This window comes from Struthio camelus, chromosome 26 (assembly GCF_040807025.1).
Source record: "Struthio camelus isolate bStrCam1 chromosome 26, bStrCam1.hap1, whole genome shotgun sequence".
NCBI lineage: Eukaryota > Metazoa > Chordata > Aves > Struthioniformes > Struthionidae > Struthio > Struthio camelus.
The window spans coordinates 6,453,238-6,470,100 of record NC_090967.1 but is presented as its reverse complement, the minus strand read 5'-3'; the positions used below and the strand labels follow the sequence as shown (position 1 = coordinate 6,470,100).

The 16,863-nt window shown below is 41.3% G+C and overlaps 1 protein-coding gene across 26 annotated transcripts in view; it reads right to left on the bottom strand.

Annotated features, from left to right (window-relative positions):
- Nucleotides 1–1,958: 1,958 nt before the first annotated feature.
- Nucleotides 1,959–16,863, bottom strand: part of GATAD2A (GATA zinc finger domain containing 2A) — a 70,037-nt gene continuing 55,132 nt past the window's right edge. For 11 of the 26 annotated variants that reach the window (XM_068920346.1, XM_068920357.1, XM_068920352.1 and 8 more), the window contains 9 exons: nt 13,491–13,620; nt 12,800–12,931; nt 11,153–11,242; nt 8,775–8,906; nt 7,475–7,663; nt 6,298–6,577; nt 5,477–5,766; nt 4,406–4,592; nt 1,959–3,451 (listed from right to left, as the gene is read on the bottom strand). In XM_068920346.1, coding sequence (XP_068776447.1) covers nt 3,321–3,451; nt 4,406–4,592; nt 5,477–5,766; nt 6,298–6,577; nt 7,475–7,663; nt 8,775–8,906; nt 11,153–11,242; nt 12,800–12,931; nt 13,491–13,620 — 1,561 coding nt within the window. In that variant the 3' untranslated portion in view covers nt 1,959–3,320. The remainder of the gene's footprint in view (nt 3,452–4,405; nt 4,593–5,476; nt 5,767–6,297; nt 6,578–7,474; nt 7,664–8,774; nt 8,907–11,152; nt 11,243–12,799; nt 12,932–13,490; nt 13,621–16,863) is intronic. The other 15 variants (XM_068920362.1, XM_068920369.1, XM_068920367.1 and 12 more) reach the window with 6 other exon arrangements.

Sequence of the window (16,863 nt, the reverse complement as noted above, 5' to 3'; positions counted from 1 at the left end):
TTGCAACGTCTCCAAGAAAGGTTATATGGCTTGCAAGAACCAACGCTGCTCTAACCCTCTCCCCAGGAGAGGGGGGAAGCAAGCAGCCTCTGAGCAACGTCAAACCAGCTCATGCAGCAGTTTGCAGCAAAGCAGTGGAGGGTTGGGGAAACAGGACATGGGACATGTTGCAGTATATTCCACCTGAATGATACCCATTTACATGTTACACTGTCGAGCAGCACGTTCAGTCTCTTGCTCTGAGGGAGCTTTAAGTAAAACGGTCTTTTCCAGGAGAGGGCTGATGATGTTACTTCCTTCAAGGCCAAACGAGTAAGTCCACAATCTACACTGTCCTGGACAGCTCTGTAGCAGGAACTAATAGCCCTTAAGGTGGCAGGAATCCCAAACATGACAGTAGTACAAATAAACCAAAGATTTGTTCTTGAAAGTATGTCTAGAACTCCCCTCCTCCACAATTCCCAAACAATTTAACCTTTAGGTCATAATATCACTTATTTGAATACTCAATCTAATTAAGCTCTTCTGCTGTCTGTTGTTGGTGGTGGGGTTTTTTGGGTTTTTTTGTTTTGTTTTGTTTTTTTGCAAGAAGGGGAACATAAGAATGAGGAGAAGACTTGGAAAGACTGTAGCAAGTGTTTTAACAACTACTCTAAACCTAACATATGATACCTTAACTAGCCCAGTAAAACACTACTCAACTGAATACGCGGTTTTGACTATAAAGGGAGAAGCAATTCTTCTGGCATTTAACACATGTATACCACTTAAGTCTTTTCCGGGTGCATTTATCTAAAACTTTGCAAAAAACATATATGCAATAAATATATACTCTAATTTACCTGCAGCACTCCAAGAACCATAGATTAAAAACAAATGTCAAAACTGTTTTGGACCCTGATGGCACAATAGCCTCACAACATTTTATGTTCATTTATAAAGCCTCCGAAACAATTCTGCCCCCAAAATATTAGGATTATATTTGTGAGGCCTTATATATTAAATGAAAACAATTCCAGTCTAGAGTGGCTGAGGGAGAAAACTTTGTAAGAGGGTATGTGCAGATTCATTTTTATTTACGCTTCTGGATTTAAAAATAAGTCTCCCCTATCCATTGTGCTGAAATTCAAATTTACATGCTGCTGTACTGAATTGGCAGTTTCCAAAAAGGTTTTGACATAGCTTTTAAAACAGGTGATTTCAATACTTCTGCCCCTTCTTCCATTCCCCTCTTTCCAGCATCAGCTGAAGCCAAAGCTACTCCAATACTGGAAAGAAACTATTAAATTGTCCAGGTTCCCGAAAAATGAGTTTGAATTTTAATTGAGAAGTTAATTTTTTTTTTTTTAAACAAATGTACTTTTCCCAAGTCATTTAATAGCACTAGACATTTGTATCAGTGATGCGATAATGCAGGCATTTGTCAGAAGAGAGAAAAAAAACTCCACACATTTAAGGAACTGAAACATTTTCATAATATTTCAAAGTGCAAAAATAAAATGCACTCAATTTCTCTCTCCACATCTCCCAGTCCAAAATATCTTGGAATGAAAAGAAAAATTAAAAATTCAAACCATTTCCTCTCATCCCCATTTAGCTCTTAATATACATTTGTAAAACAAACAAAAAACAGTCAAATTGAAATTCTAGGGCTTTATACAGGAACAAATACCATTTTGCAAAACTAGGTTTTCTATACTACCAAACAGTTTTCAAGAGTATCTAAATACTGAAATTCACACAACAGAATAGGGGGCTAAAATGAATGCGAGTTTTCTTTTTCACTATGCGATAGTTAGATCTTAAGAGGGACAACCCTATACAGTAATTGGTTTAAAGTGAGATCTAACTGCAACTGCTAAGAAAATAGATTCAGCATAGAGACTGAATAGTAACCCCTCCCCCCCTTTTCTTTTATATATAGATATATAGATATATATATAATTTTTTTTTTTTTTGCAAATAATTCTTATCAGCACTACTTCTAGTACTGATACGCAACCTAAGGAGTAAGGCATGTATTTCTGCCACTTGAATTCAACTTTAATTTGGGAAAAGCACAGGGAAGAAGGAGAGAAAATGATGAGAAGAAAAACTAGACCTGATGAATTTGGATTTAATCTGTGGAATCCCCCCAAATATATTAAAACCACGTAGAAACCTGTCCTTAAAGCAGGGTTACCTAAAGCTCTATCAAAAATGAAATACTGAAGTGATGGGACAGAGGAGCATGCTCGGTACGCTTGGAAGAACGGAATTCTAGAGGGATCAAGGTAGGCAGTCCTGCCCAACACGTGCTGGTACGGCCATCACACCACCAAAGCATGGATCGTGAAAGACTGCTCCTCGGCGGGTAACAGCAGAGGAAAGAACCTGTTACCTGACTGCAGCCTCCCAGTCCTCTGCTCCCTCCACTCACCCTTTCTGATTGCGTGCAGCTTCTGGAATTCCTAGTTTTTGAGTAAAATTTCTCAAAACGACCAAAAAAAACTCAAAAAAAAAAAAAAACAGTTTCACTTTCAAGTCTCTGGGAATATATGAAAGGCCCAACTGCTCTTTGCTGAATTAGAAAGACTGAACAAAGGTGTTTTGTCTATTGAGTAAATTAGATTTTAGACTACCAAGAGTTCAAAGTCTATTCAAGACAGAATCCAACAAAAGTGAGAGACTCCTGCACTGGTTCCCACCTACCAGACAAGTTTTGGTGGCAGCCAGTCCCTTGGAAACACATACTCAACTGGAATTTGAGTTTGCACTTATTTATCATTAGCTCATCATCAGACGATTTGGAAACATTATAATCTGTAGACTGCCTTCCTGGTTTGAGGAGGGGCAGGGAAGAAAAGCAAACATGAATTCGGCTCACTAAATGCATCTGCGATATCAGGTTGAAATTCCTCTTTCCTTGAACTGACATCCATGCTTGATGTGAATGAACACCATATTCTTGGTAAATGGGTAGTTATTAATAAAAGAAACTGAAGGCAGAGAGTCGTTAGTCCTCCTTTTGTGCTGGTGACAAAAAAATCCAAACTAAATACATAAAGCCAAAAAAATAAGAATTCTTCCCCTTCCCTGACAGCCTTCATCATCAGTCAATCATAAGAATCTGATAACCAAATGAGCTTAAGTCTTTCCCACCCACATGGTGTCATTTTCTCATAGCAGGGACAGCAGCACTCGATGGGATGAGGAGTGGTCTTCTTGCATCCTATGAAGCCTGGGGCATATCCAGCTGGGATTAAAGCAGATTCCACTTAATGTGGTATAAAAAGGATGGCAGAAACAGGTTAAGTCTTCCTCTTGGGCATTCCTCTGCATTATTTCCACGTGGCAGACTGTGGGATGGACCGTGGGGGAATCATATCCAGGAGATATTCACGCTGGCGGTCTACTGCTGAAGAAGACTTGTGCACAGCTAAGCTAGGATTAACAAAAGGCAAAGCCCCACCTGATAAGATATAAAAGAGAGACGAGAACAAGCATCAGAATACGGTAAAAGCATGGGGAAGGAGTGGAAAAACCCTGCTACATTCCCCTTTTACCCACATAAAAACAGAGACTTGTGAAATCTAAGTAAACATTAGCCCCTGTTGGTCACAGAAGGTCAGACACCTTCAGAAACAGAAAGCTTCCCAAGTCATCTGAAAAAATAGTGGCAAGGCTTTGTATGAGGAATTAGATTTGAGCAACTCTCTGCTATAAAATTATGTTTAAATGTTAGATTAACCTGTCAGGAAAAAATTATCCACTCAACACAGGGCAAGAAAGTAGATCTCCAGAGAGCTAGCTGCTACAATGCTTCCTTCCTAGGGATTCTGATTATCACTTAAGGAAACAAGCTACTCTTCTCAAGTCAAATCTTTATACCAAGAAAACAAACAAACAAGAAAACACACAAAGTAAAATTAGAAGTTAAAATTCCAGTTTGCATCAGAGCAACAGCTTTAGTTAGCAGTTCAAATCCTGAGGAATTCTGGGAGTACGTACTGTAGCTTTACCTAAAGCAACAAGATCCACTGTATGTTGCTTTCAGCAAAGAGAAAACCCCAGTCAAAATTAAACTGAATTAAACTCCCAGAATTAAATGACTGAATTCAACTCCTGCAGCGCGGTACTGACTGTGCATACAGACTCAGTGCTGAACAGTTCCATACTACATTAAGTCTATATGTAACAGTGTAAAGCAGCACTGTTTTTATATGGCAGCTTTTGATCGCTTTTGATGAGCGTAAACTACACCAAGAGCAAGTGCAAACAAGAATACTAAAAGCAAAGCCTTGGTATCGTCAGGCCTTCATGCAGGAAGTGTCAAAGAGAGAGCATTCTTACCCAAAGAACTATGATTGTTGGACAGAGTGCAGCTAGTAACTACAAAGAAAAGAAACTTTAGAGAAAAATCTACCTGTATTGATGGGAGTCTTCTTCCAGGTGGCAGCGCTGCCCTTGCTGACAGGTCTCTCAGCATGCTTACCTGGCCTACTCCCAAGTGCTGCTGCAGACGATGCATTCTGCAACTTGGGTGACTGGCTAAATGCATGCAACACTCCTCGTGGAGCTCCAGGAGGACCTCTAGACATCTGGCTAGCAGTCTGGCAAGAGAGCAAAGAGTAAGACAGGTACAGCAGTTTTTCCCCCTCTTTCAAGTACAATAGCCCTGACCAATCTTTTTTGCATTTCTTTCTCTCCTCTCTCTCTCTAGATCTGGAAAGGACTATCAGTCTCAGGGCTGACAACTTCCAGTCATCTCTGCATCTAAATAAGAATCAGCTTTGTACGTCTGAAAGTATCTTTAAGAACGGCAAATTAATCAACTGCAAAGCAGAAGGGAAAAAAAAAAAAAAGAGTACTACATAAGCTCTCTATACACAGACAACACTGTTCTCCCTGTCCTAAATCATCACTACCTTATTTCAACTCAAAGCAGCACTTACGCAGCTTCTATCTTTGCCCAATTCAAAGGTGGTTTTACAAAGTGCAGAAGATCCAGTCTCTGCCACGGATGCTATTACCCGTTTACCTTGAAACTTCACAAACAACGTTAGTTGTTCCTGGCTCAAGTCAGACTTTTTTGTCTTGGGTAAATTTATTCTTGGGTATTTGCACTGGAGCAAAATTTTCCATTTAGTACATCCTAAAAAATTCAGGAACACACCTTGTGGGATGCAAGCTAAAAACCCCAGAATAATTACAGTGACTGTGCAGGAAGGACATCACCGACTTCTGGCCTTCAGGTACAGAGAAGATAGTTTATATATAGCCACGATATGACAGAATAACACTTTAAACAGCCCAGGTTTAAACTCAAACTCAAGCACACACTGTGGAGCTCAAACAGAACATGAAATTCATGCATCGGCTTCCCATCTGCACACCAACCACCACAGTGCCCATGCCGTACGCCTGGAAGACCACGCATTATGGAACCTTTACCCCATCATCGCCGAGATGTGGTTTCCTACAGACAGATCCTTACCTGCTTGAGTGAGTGGTGCTGCACAATAGGCTCCGATTTGGTCTGTACAGGAGACGCAGTCTGTTGCAGTATCCTTTGCTCAATCTCCTGTTCTTGCTGCAGTGCTTTTACAAAGGCAGCCTTCAGTCGGTTAGTGTGCTCAGCTTTCAAGGCCTTTTTCTGATTTGATGTCATACAGGTTTCACACATAATGGTTCCATTCTTCTCCTCCCTCCAACGGCAGGTGAAGTCAGTCTTACACTGTGCACACATATAGGGCTCGCGAGATGATGCGGCAACTGAAACTTTACCTGAGGAACACAATCAGGTTAGCTCAGCTCCACCTGCAGCTTCTATGAAATAAAAGTTCAAGCTATATCCTCCTAACATGTGGAAACAGGAAGTTTTACACCTTTGCTCCATCTACATAAACTAGGCTAGAACCAGAATTTTCCTTTGCTCGGAGGCAATTTCTTTAGGATAGCTATAGCGTTTCTGCCTGCAAATATCTTGGCAGGCAGTCCACTGAAACCATATAACTTAGAGAATTCTGGGTTGATGGACAAACAAGTGGATGACAGCAGGTCAACAGCTCTAAGGAGAACAAGAGGCATTTTAGAGAAATCTTTATAATTCATGTCTAGCGTATAAAAAAATCAGATCATTGTGAAATTCTGGAATTATGCAGCTAAATAAAGCAACCTGAAAATAGTCAGAGAAAGTGAATCCAAGATTAGACAGACCATGAAAATTTAAACGTGCAAGGTCCGAAACTCCTTCCTGTCTGTCAGAGTCTAAGTGGGACTTCCATCTACGAGGAATATTTTTTAATGCAATCTCACCTTGAGTTTCCAGCAAGTTCTGCACAACTTCTTCCAATCCAACTAAGTAAATAAATTCGTTATTAGCTGCACTTGGCAGGAAGTTCATCTCTGGTGCAGGTGGCTTTGGAGGCGGGATCTCCAGCAGCGTTTTCTCCAGCTGCTTCCGCAAGGCAAGCTTGGCAGCAGCTTGCCGGCTGGCTGGCGAGTCATTGGAGTTCACAATAGAAGCAGCACTGGTAGTAGTAGCATTAGCCTGAGCTGACGTCACAGTTGTACCTTTTATTGAAGTCGGTGAAGCCTTGAAGGAAATTTGACACATCTTGGTTAGTGACAAGTGACAAGATTGTTCAGTCTTTTTGAAATACATGCTCCTTTCTGCTGAGATAGTCAAAAGGGAGGGCAACCACAGTGTTTGCTGTAAGCGTGGTTTTTTTTTTTTTTTTGTGTGTGCAGTGAAGACCATCTCTCGCTAAATCTTATTTTACGCAGGCTACCAAACAGATCACAATACATACCTAGCCGTAGATACTGCAACATTGCATCTCCTATCGCAAATAGTATGTCATCTAATCCTTTTATTCTTTTTCTAAACAACTTCATTTTCCTTTATTGATCATTTATACAAGGCACATTTAGAAATTTGGAAAAGAAAAAAAAAAGTAGTATTTTTCCTTATGACTTTGTCAGAGTTATGACTTTTAATTATAAAACAAAACCCTATGCTTCTTTTACCTACACTACTTGCATGCCAATATCAGTGTTAGATGTTAAATTGTGGCTTCAGTATCTTTTGGTGTTTCAGAACAGGAGCGCTAATCCACTTTGAGTTCCGTTTCCTAGAGCACTCATTTTATTTGTGCTTCTTCAGGAAGAAGAGAGAATATTCTGAAGGACAGTTTCATATTGAAACATCAAATGGGAACTATCTCAGGCCCAACATTCAGATCACTGAAACGTATACTCTTTCCCAATTATCTGTAATGTTTTTCTTCATTTCTGTACACGGTAGGTGAAACAGAAATGACCTGCACAGGAAGAACAAAGAGCAGGGTACCTGCAGTAATAAGCAACCACATCACTTAGATGACAGCAGGCAATACCAATTAGATACAGTATCCAGACAATAGGTAATTACGTCTACACACCTGTATTCTTGAGGTTAATGTTATGTTTGGTGCAAAGTTCTGGAACTCACCTGTGGGATATTGACAAGCAGGCTGGTATTGGGGACATTGGCGACACGGATCAGACCCTGTTGTATAATTCTCTGCCCCTGAATTTGTACACTGGGGACCGATGCTCGTGGTGCCAGCAGCAGCGGAGGCGGCCCTGTGCTGGAGTGCTGTCGGATGTTGTGGATTTGCTGGGAAGACACAGAAATGGGCTGATGTGATGGTTCCATGAAGGATGGGGAGGATTAGATAGTGGGAAATAAGTGGTGGAAGCCAAATGGGATGACATGATACAATGGAAATGAGGCAAGGCAGGGAACGCAAAAAAAGCGTGATGATTAACATCCTTGTCAAAACATGGTATTTTTCCCTTTCCCTCTGTCAAAAGGAAAGAAGTAGAATGTAAAATCAAGAGAGATGCTTGTGTCCGAGGCCATCATATTAAGGCCAAAACAGTTGCACCAAAAAATCTAAAGTTTAAGTCAAATTTCTTTCAGAACGCACAGCAGTTAAGCCTGTTTCATTTTAAAGGCATTAGAAAAGCTATTTCACAGAATGAGCATGTTTTCTCCATCATCATAACGGGGGGGGGGGGGGAGGGGAAACATGCTATACCTTCTTCCTTAGTGCTGGCTACGCAACAGTTAAGAGATTTTTTTTTTTTTTCAGTAAAAGATCTACTTTTAACAAGAAATTTTTTTCCTCCCAGTATCCCTCAGAAGTCATAACTCTAGAAGAGCATGTCAAATTGAACACTGCCTGCCTCGCTACTCCTTTAGTGACACCACTGTTTTCTCTTATAGATGATAAAGACCTCACAAACCAGCACCTTCAGATTTCCAACTCACTATCTCATTTCAGCAGCTCTTTTTCAATCTGAAGACAGATACATTGAGGAAAGAAGTGAGTTTTAGCACTTAAACAGGTGAACTTGATAAGGCAGGAAGAATAACAAGGAAAAAAGTGAGAGAACAATGAGTTTTAGTTCCTCTGCTGCTGCTCTCCTAAACAGCAGGTAAAGCTGGAAGCCTGTAAAGTAGCTTTCATAATAAAGACAAAATTTTTTGGTGCAGCAAAAGGAAGAATCATATCCCACATCACCACAAAGTTTTCTCATGGTTCACTGGAAGTGTTATGGAGCAGCAGAATGTATAAGCATGAACTGGAATGATGTGGGAACCTTCAGTATCGATACATCCAGCCCTATTAAAATCCTGCAAGAACTACATAGAATCCTTCCGGACAAGAAGAAGGATGACTAAAAATATAGTTAAGATGCATTCAGAAAAAACAGAGTAGATCTACCACAAGGCAAATACTTACCTGTGCTCCTCTGACAAGAGGTGGCATTACTATCTGTGTGTTTTGCTGAGTTCCTAACTTTGAAGAAGTCTGCTGCCCACCACGCACCAATGGAGGAGGAATAACAGTGCCTGGTATACGTGTAGAAGAGGTCTGCAAAACAGAAGATAATTCACTTGTTCTTTTTTATGCCAGCATATTTATATACATGCTTTCTTCTGTCAGTTAGCGTGCTGCTAAAGCAGTGTCTGAAACCTTACACAGCAATACAGACATATGTAAGGATGGGATAGTAGTCTGGCTACATGCTCAGAGATTGTTCTCTCACATCCTGCATGGAATTCAAAAGGTAAAAAAGCAGTTCTGAATAACATTTTCAACCAAAAAACACACATGAAATTCAATAGCTCCAGAACGGCTGTACTGAAAGCACCGAAGAGGTGAGCCATAACTTGAGCGAGAGAGACTGGGGTACACGAAAGCAGCCCCCAAGGAATATTTATCTGCCTTTTGTCTCTCCTCTCTGGCTGATGTGATGAATGCATTATCTGTCTCAAGCCAGTGGAAATCAGGATCAGAAAAACTGTAGGACAAGACTGGGCCAGGCTGGCTTCAATAGAGCTTAGGTTCAAAGACAAGTTTATTTTTTCTGGAAGTAAGAGAACAAGGAATTACAAAATGCTGTCTTCAAGGAGAACCATGGGCAAGACAAAAGCTGGAGATGCAGGAACCTGGGAAGGTGAGAGGATTGGACACACACATGTATGTGGGAAGAAAAGAGGAGAGTGGAAAGGGGACAAGCTTAAAAAAAAAAGAAAGAAAAGGAGTCAGGCTAAAGACATTTCAGAAACTGCTGTCCTTGCTTTCTGGGCTGCAGACTATCAAATCCTCAGTTTCTCACAATGTTATGAAAGGTGCTATAGTTTCATGCATCACTTACATTCCAGCTGACCACTAACGCTATTCAATCTAGTTTGAGAAGCGCTGCTCAAGAGCGCTAACCCCCCGTTTAACGTCCTATTAGCCCAGCTTTGCACATCTTGCCACTTCCCTCACTCAGGCCCCAAACTGCCCATCATCCATGAATTGAGACTTCTAAAAATATCAAAGCTCCTACTTTCACTACTTATCATGTGTATACACACATGTGCACATTTCAGTCAAGGGAAAAGTTTTATCCATTTCTGTAATGCCTTTTAACTAAAGACCAAATGTTAGCCCAACTCCTACACACAGGAATTAAGAGTTTTTACAGTCAAGCAAAAGCAGATGGAAATTAGGTTAATTTGCCCAAACACTGCAAATTAGACAGAATAACCAGACTTCTGGATTCTTAGCTCCCAGCTCTCTGCCCTGACCACTGCCACATACAACCAAAGTTTCATTGTCTGTTTGCTGAAGATTTAACTTGTGGTCCAGTTCCTCTGAAAGTGCTGTCTTTAGCAAAGGCAACTTGCCTCAGGGAAGAGATTACTCAAAAACTGACAAATTGCTCTAAGTTTTGTGAATATTCTTAAAGTGATAGAAAGGTTAACCCCTTCCCTCAAGTACTGTATTTTAAGGGAACTAAAATAAATTTAGAACGTACACTTGCAACTTTGATTTCTTTCTGTTGCTGAAAGACCAACATTTTCACATGTATCGTTGGCATTTCTCAAGTTAAAAATTTTTGTGCTGAATCAGCTTTGAAATTTGTTTGAAGTGAGTCCAAGATAAATAATCAAAAAAGTTTTAAATCCCAAAGTGGAAAAAAAAAAAAAAAAAAGCTCAAAAGGAAGATTCGGTGGACAGGTGTCAACTTTCTCTGCATTTCCTGTCCCTCTCACCCACCCCAAAAGCTTTCCAATATTTCATTTAATAGGAAAGATATTGGTCTAGACTAAATTATCAATTGCAAGTTAGCCATCAAGTCAAGGGGAAAAAAACCCCACCTATGATTCACTCAGCTCTTACAGTTAATCATGCTGAGGGTACAGTTAAGCATCTTGAGAGAACAACAATAGGTTGCCACAGTATCTCTATGTCAGAACTCCATGGCATCCTTTTTGGCCAAGGTCCTTAGTACTAGTATCCTACATGTATTTATCAGTAGAGTGGATTAGGCGCTTCAGGATGATCAGTCACTGAAAGATAAGCTTATGAGAGTTACCTGTCAGAGACATCCTACTTTTATCTCCCACCCCATCAGCTGTTAAAACCTTATAGTGGGGTTTGTGGGAGTTAGCATTGGAGCTGCTAGAAATAAAAATGAAAAAAAATTAAGTTAAAAAAAAAAAAAGAAAGAAAAAAGGTTTCAATCTGGATCCAAGCTATTTATGTGGAAGGACTGCCTTTCCTGTTACTCTGCCTTCTTCTCTAGTGCACAGCCTAAGCCTGGCAGCCTAGCCCACCCCACTGACCTGGAGGGACGGCTTGCCCGCAGGAACACTCTGCGTTCCCCGCACCAAGGGCGGAGGGGTGGCCACAGCACTCCCAGAGGAACCAGCAGGCTGGAAGAGGAAAAACCAGAAAGAAAGCAGACGAGTGTAAGGGTGTAAGCAGAATTACAGAAGCTAAGGGAATAAAAGCGTTTACCTCCTTGTGCCTTAGTAAGAGATTCTTCAAAGACTCTGGTTTTCCCCCACCCCCATCCCTTTCTTCCTCCAAGCAGCTAAACATGCGTATTTAAATGAAGAAGTTATTAGGCAAGTATAGATAAGATTATACTAAAAAATAAATAGAAGCACCTATACACCAAAAGGACAGCAAAGTAGAAATTGATTTTAACAGCCTCAGCTTATAGCCTACTGCCGTCTTATCCATCGTTACTACTGGTCGCAACTAACTAAATGCAAGCATAACATAAAGTGGACAGTGTTTAAGGAAAAGACTTCAGATATTAAGAAGGTTAGAATATGCCATTTCACCCTAGTTAATTCAAACATCCAAAGTTCGCTCGCTCAGCATTCAGCAATGAACTGTGTGACACAAGTACTTTCACATGTTTCAGTAGACGGAATTAAACCAGTGCAAGTCCAGAAGAAAGACACCAGTAAAACAACCAGAACCAACCAACCAAGATGTACTAATATCCATCTGTAGAGTGAAGCACACTTAAATCTATACTTCGCCCCCATCACAAAATCCATCAAGTCAGCAACACACACTGTAAAATAAAACAGTTAGCTGCCATTGTTACAGACACTTGAAATTTGTCATTTAAGTCCTGACAGCAGTGCGTGGGGTATTCACACACCCCTTCTCCTCCCAACCACCTCTGCTCTTTTCCTACCACCCTCCACCTCAACCCTTTGTGCCAGCATAAACAGTATAAGTAGAGAGCCAGATCAGGCAACTAATCTGACAGAAAGGTCATCTTTTTTGCTGGGTTAGTTTCCGATAGATCAGTTCTCTCCCCAGCACTTTGCGTGCGATGGGGAAGGGAATTCAGGGTGGGAGGGCTGAACCGTTCCTTCCAGGGGCTGCCTGGATTTCTGACTGATTACAGCATACAACTAACCACAGACTTACTTCACCTGGGAAGACATGAAATCCAGATCTGGAGCTCTGCCACGCACTACAAGGAATACAGCACTCAACTGCCAGTTCCCAATGGTTGTGATTCAAATGCCTTCGTAAATGTGCTGACAGGTAAAGTTATGTGCAAGAATCTCCTCCAAATGCATTTTAGTATTCTCTATGCTGCATTAAGGATTGCATGGAGTGTTTAATAATTTCAAGTAAATTACATTCATAAATGCATCTAAGTTTCAATAAAAAGGCCTTTGGCTTTTGGACATGGTTGACAGAATGTCCTTGGGTGACAGAACTGTCTTGTCACTTGGTCCTGACAAAACAAAACCAAAAAAAAGAAGAATCCCACAAAAATAAATCATTAACAGGATAAGACCCCATAAACCTCATGAAGATTTTATGAAAAGCGAGATGTGTTTTATCTGAAAGCTGTGATATACTCTGTAGGTTGGTTATGGCAACTGCCATAGATGCTCTTCTTTTTTTCCCATTCCAAAAGATAAGATGATAAATATCTGTAGGAAAATAAATACCTTCTGAGTAGTGGTCTCCTTCTGGATTTGACTTTGCCGTAACTTTTTCAATAAAACAAGCTTTGCTTCTTCTAACCGTAACTCTTCTTTTAGTTGTTTAATCATTCTCTCACGCTCCTCTGGACTGCTTTTCTGCAGGGCCAGTTAAGGCAATACAGGATGGGAAAAAAGGGAGGGGGGAGAGGCAAAAAAAATAGATACCATTCAAGTTATGACAAGAACTTACAGCAGTGTAATTGTCACGTATGTCTTAATATCACTGATATGCCTGCAATATGTGGACATAAAAACTAAGTACAGAGAAAGAACTCTTAAAGGTAAAAAAGACTTTCAAGATTTCCTCACTAGTAACATGAAGAAACAAAGTAAAATGAAGTGTCAGACAACAAATCTGCATTGGGCCATGCTGCATAAGGAATACTGCATCCACAAATATAAACTTCACTAAAATGCCAATTCTGGGAAAGGTACACTTTAGAAACATACAAAAATTAAGGAGATAGGAGCTTAAAAAAAAAAAAAGTGCATCGGTCTTCAGTTCAGCTTCAAGATTCTCTGCTTGCAAGTCAGTCTTTACAAAGCCATGTATCCACCTGACACTGTGATTGCAGATATACCTGCAGGAACGAGTGTATGTTTTTGTATTTCTAGATGGTACAATCTGAAGTTGTGTCAAGCCACGCAGACTCACCATGAGTGCCTCTGTGTTGGTCTCTTTTAATGCTATTTTTGTTAAACCATTCATTCTAGGGCTAGAAGGTTCATTGTCTGATAACACTATAACATCCGGGGAAGGTACTCTCTTTTCTCTCTTTATTTCACTGTAAATCAGAAGAAAAAGCACAGAGAATGAGTTAATAAGCAAACCAACTACTTCACATTGCATTGAAAGTAACGTCCTTTACAAACTCCTGACAGATTAATCTCAAATTTCTCAAATTCTGCATGTTTGACACGAATGAGGTTGACCAACTTTCACTGTGAATATTAAGCTTATAATTACAAAAGCATGTCATTAATCAAGACGAAGCTACGATAAATCGGAATGGTGATTCTCTCAAATTAGAGGTGTTTGAATCAGCCATTCCACTTCACATCAGAAGGCACGGTCTTCCAGCAGCAGCAGCCGCCGCACTGGTACCAGGGGAAGCCCACCTACCCATCTGTATTCCACAGCCAACCAGTTCACCTGTTGCTTCTCTTTATGTGCAGAAAGCCAAAAAGCTACTCCCCTTCTCTTTTTCCTTTCCTAATGCAAATGTTTGTAAGTTGTGACCTTCTCCCACATGAGTTATTTATCAGAACCTTAAGGAAACACAAACAATTCATATGTGCTACACTTACCTAGGTTTAAGCACCTAATGACAATCATATTTCTACACCAACAGATTCTCTCCTCTTCTGTTATTTACCAGGAGAAATCCATTACAGTCTCAACACACAGATAAACATATCTATGAAACTTTACTGAGAACCGCTGAAACGCTTCCGGATGGATATTGATTTTGACCTTTTGTTTTGGCTTTAACGCTTTAGTGCCTTGAGAGATGGCTGAATCGTGCACATGATTTCTGGATAGCGAATCACCTCTCATCCTTATCATGTGTGATTATCATATCAGAGCAGTATTTTTAACTGCATGAACCAAAAGGGCCAAAGACAAGGTGATCTGACAACAGACTAGAGCACCATTCTTTCAGCTGGAGTTTTACTGGACATTTGGTAACTGTCCTTCTGGCTTGAGAAGTACAGCAGAGGTCATTTTCTGAGAAAGTTATGAATGGAAGCTGAATTGAAGAGCAGATCATCTTTGACTCTTTGACTGAAACCCTTTGAATCCCTTGGGATTTCAAACTATAAAGCTTAAGTATTTTAGAACAGGGTTGGTGACATGTCAGAGACTTAACAGGTGTTTTATAAAAACAGGTCAGCATAGCCTTCTGCATTGCCCGGGAAACAATGAAAGGGCCTGTTAAAGATTTGGCATCCAAGAATTTTAGGAATTATATCGCATATAATTATTTTTTCTTGCAACCCAAAACCAGAAGTAATAATAATAAAGTTAAGAGGGAGAAACTTTTAAATGAAAAACTTCCAGCAGGTTATGCGTTAAATAAAATTATTAAAAAAAATCCTATCAAGCAAGATGATATGTAACCATATATTAGAACTCATATAGAAAAGGATGAAGTGAACTAATGCATACCTAAGGGTGTCTTATATTATTCATGAAGGGGAGATGTGACATGAAAGTGTTTTATTTTTAAATATCAAGCAATTACTTCTTAGATTAAAAAAATACATTCTAGAGTTAACTAATACCCTGCATTTATTAAGAATCCAATAATTAACAGAAATTAGAGAAAGATCATCTTTTTTACTGATGCAAACGATAGTCATGCTGAGTAATATGATTGAGAAGTTGCATATCCTGATAAACCTTGCAAAATACACTTTCAGCAAAAACCCATGCAGATCAATCAGTATTCTGGATACTGCAAAAACAGCGTTAGATATTGCAGCAATTAGCTTTTTTAGCATAATTCCCCTGCTAGTTGAAAATTAAGGAAAAGGTAGAGAAGTGTCCTCTAGAGGGCACAACGAGCCAGTAAACTCCAGTCATTTAAACTCTAAGGAGGCTTCAAAATTAACAGTGGCACAGGTGAAACACATCAAGCTTTTACTCCATCTTAATGCACCAAACCAGCCCAAGTAGTTCTTAACAGACGACTAATTGGGTCAGACCAAGTTCCAACTAACTCAATACTCCTTTCCTGACAGCAGTCAGCAGTAGGTGTTTAGGAAAAGCATTCAGGTATCAAGCTAGTCAGTTCTGAATCCCTTTCAGACAACAGCTGGAAGCTGAAGGATGGCATGAAGGACTAAGATATAACTGCAGCAACTTCACTTGCCTTTCTTCCTCCCACTTTTGTTTAGGTTACACCCCCCACCCCCCCCAATGAAAAGCATGAAAAGTTACATTAGCTAAAAAACCCGAGATTCATGTAAGTGTGGGGATTTGAGCAGAAAGCGCTTTGGAACCTAAACCAACACATTTTTGAAATACAAAGGATCTTTTCATCCGCTCCACCCTTTAAATAGTTTCTACTTCTGCTGGGAGTAAAACTGCTAAGAGCTATGGAGTCAATACATCATGACTGTAGATATAACGCTAGCTGGTACTATGAAGATTTTATTCAGCTACAGACCACGAGTCTGAACGATGCAATTTGGAAACTCTTTGTGCCTGCTCCACAAAGCCACAAGCTACAGCCACGCGGTCTTGTAAAACACCAGCAGTCGCTACCTCCTCAGTTTCTGCAGCTGCGTAAGAGAGACTGGAGAAACTTCGGAGTTGCTAACTGGGCCACTCCGAATTCGCTGCGGGAACACGTCAGCCAGCTTTTGGAAAAAAAGCCCTCCGCGCCGGGACCCCCCGAGCCCCCAGGAACCGCCCCGGGGGTTGGTCGCCCTCTGCCCCGCGGCGATGGGACGATGCTTTCCCGTCCCTCGCCGAGAGGGCCCGACCCAAACTTTGCAGGAGCGAAAGACAGCTGCCACCTGGGAGAACCACGGCCTGCCAAACCGCGGGCGGAGGGCACGAGGAACACGCCAACTCTCCGGCTTCGCCGCGAAGCGGCTTCCCCCCGGGGAAGGGAGGTGGCGGAGGCCGGGGAGGTGGGTGCCGGGTGTCCCCCAGCACCACGGCTCGCTTCCTCTAGGCTACCCAGCGCCGGGTCACGTGACCGGCGTGCCACGTGACCCGCCACGGCGAAAACCATGGCAACGGCCAGTCCCAGCCGGTGGTGCCGGGCCTTCATTTTGTGAGGTGAGGTCAGGGCTCAGGTGCCGCGAGAAAATGGAGCGGGCCGGGCCCGGGGGGCTGCCGCTGCCCCGGGGGCGGCCGCCCGCCTCGAGCGCCCCGGGCCCGGGCAGGCGCCGCTCACGCCAAGGGGCCGCCAGGCGTTTTTCCAAAAACACGGAGAAATAGCAGTAAAAGCCATGAGAGTCGCTGGGTTTTGTGTGTGGATTCTTCCCCCCCCCCCGTTTTTTTTTTTTTAAAA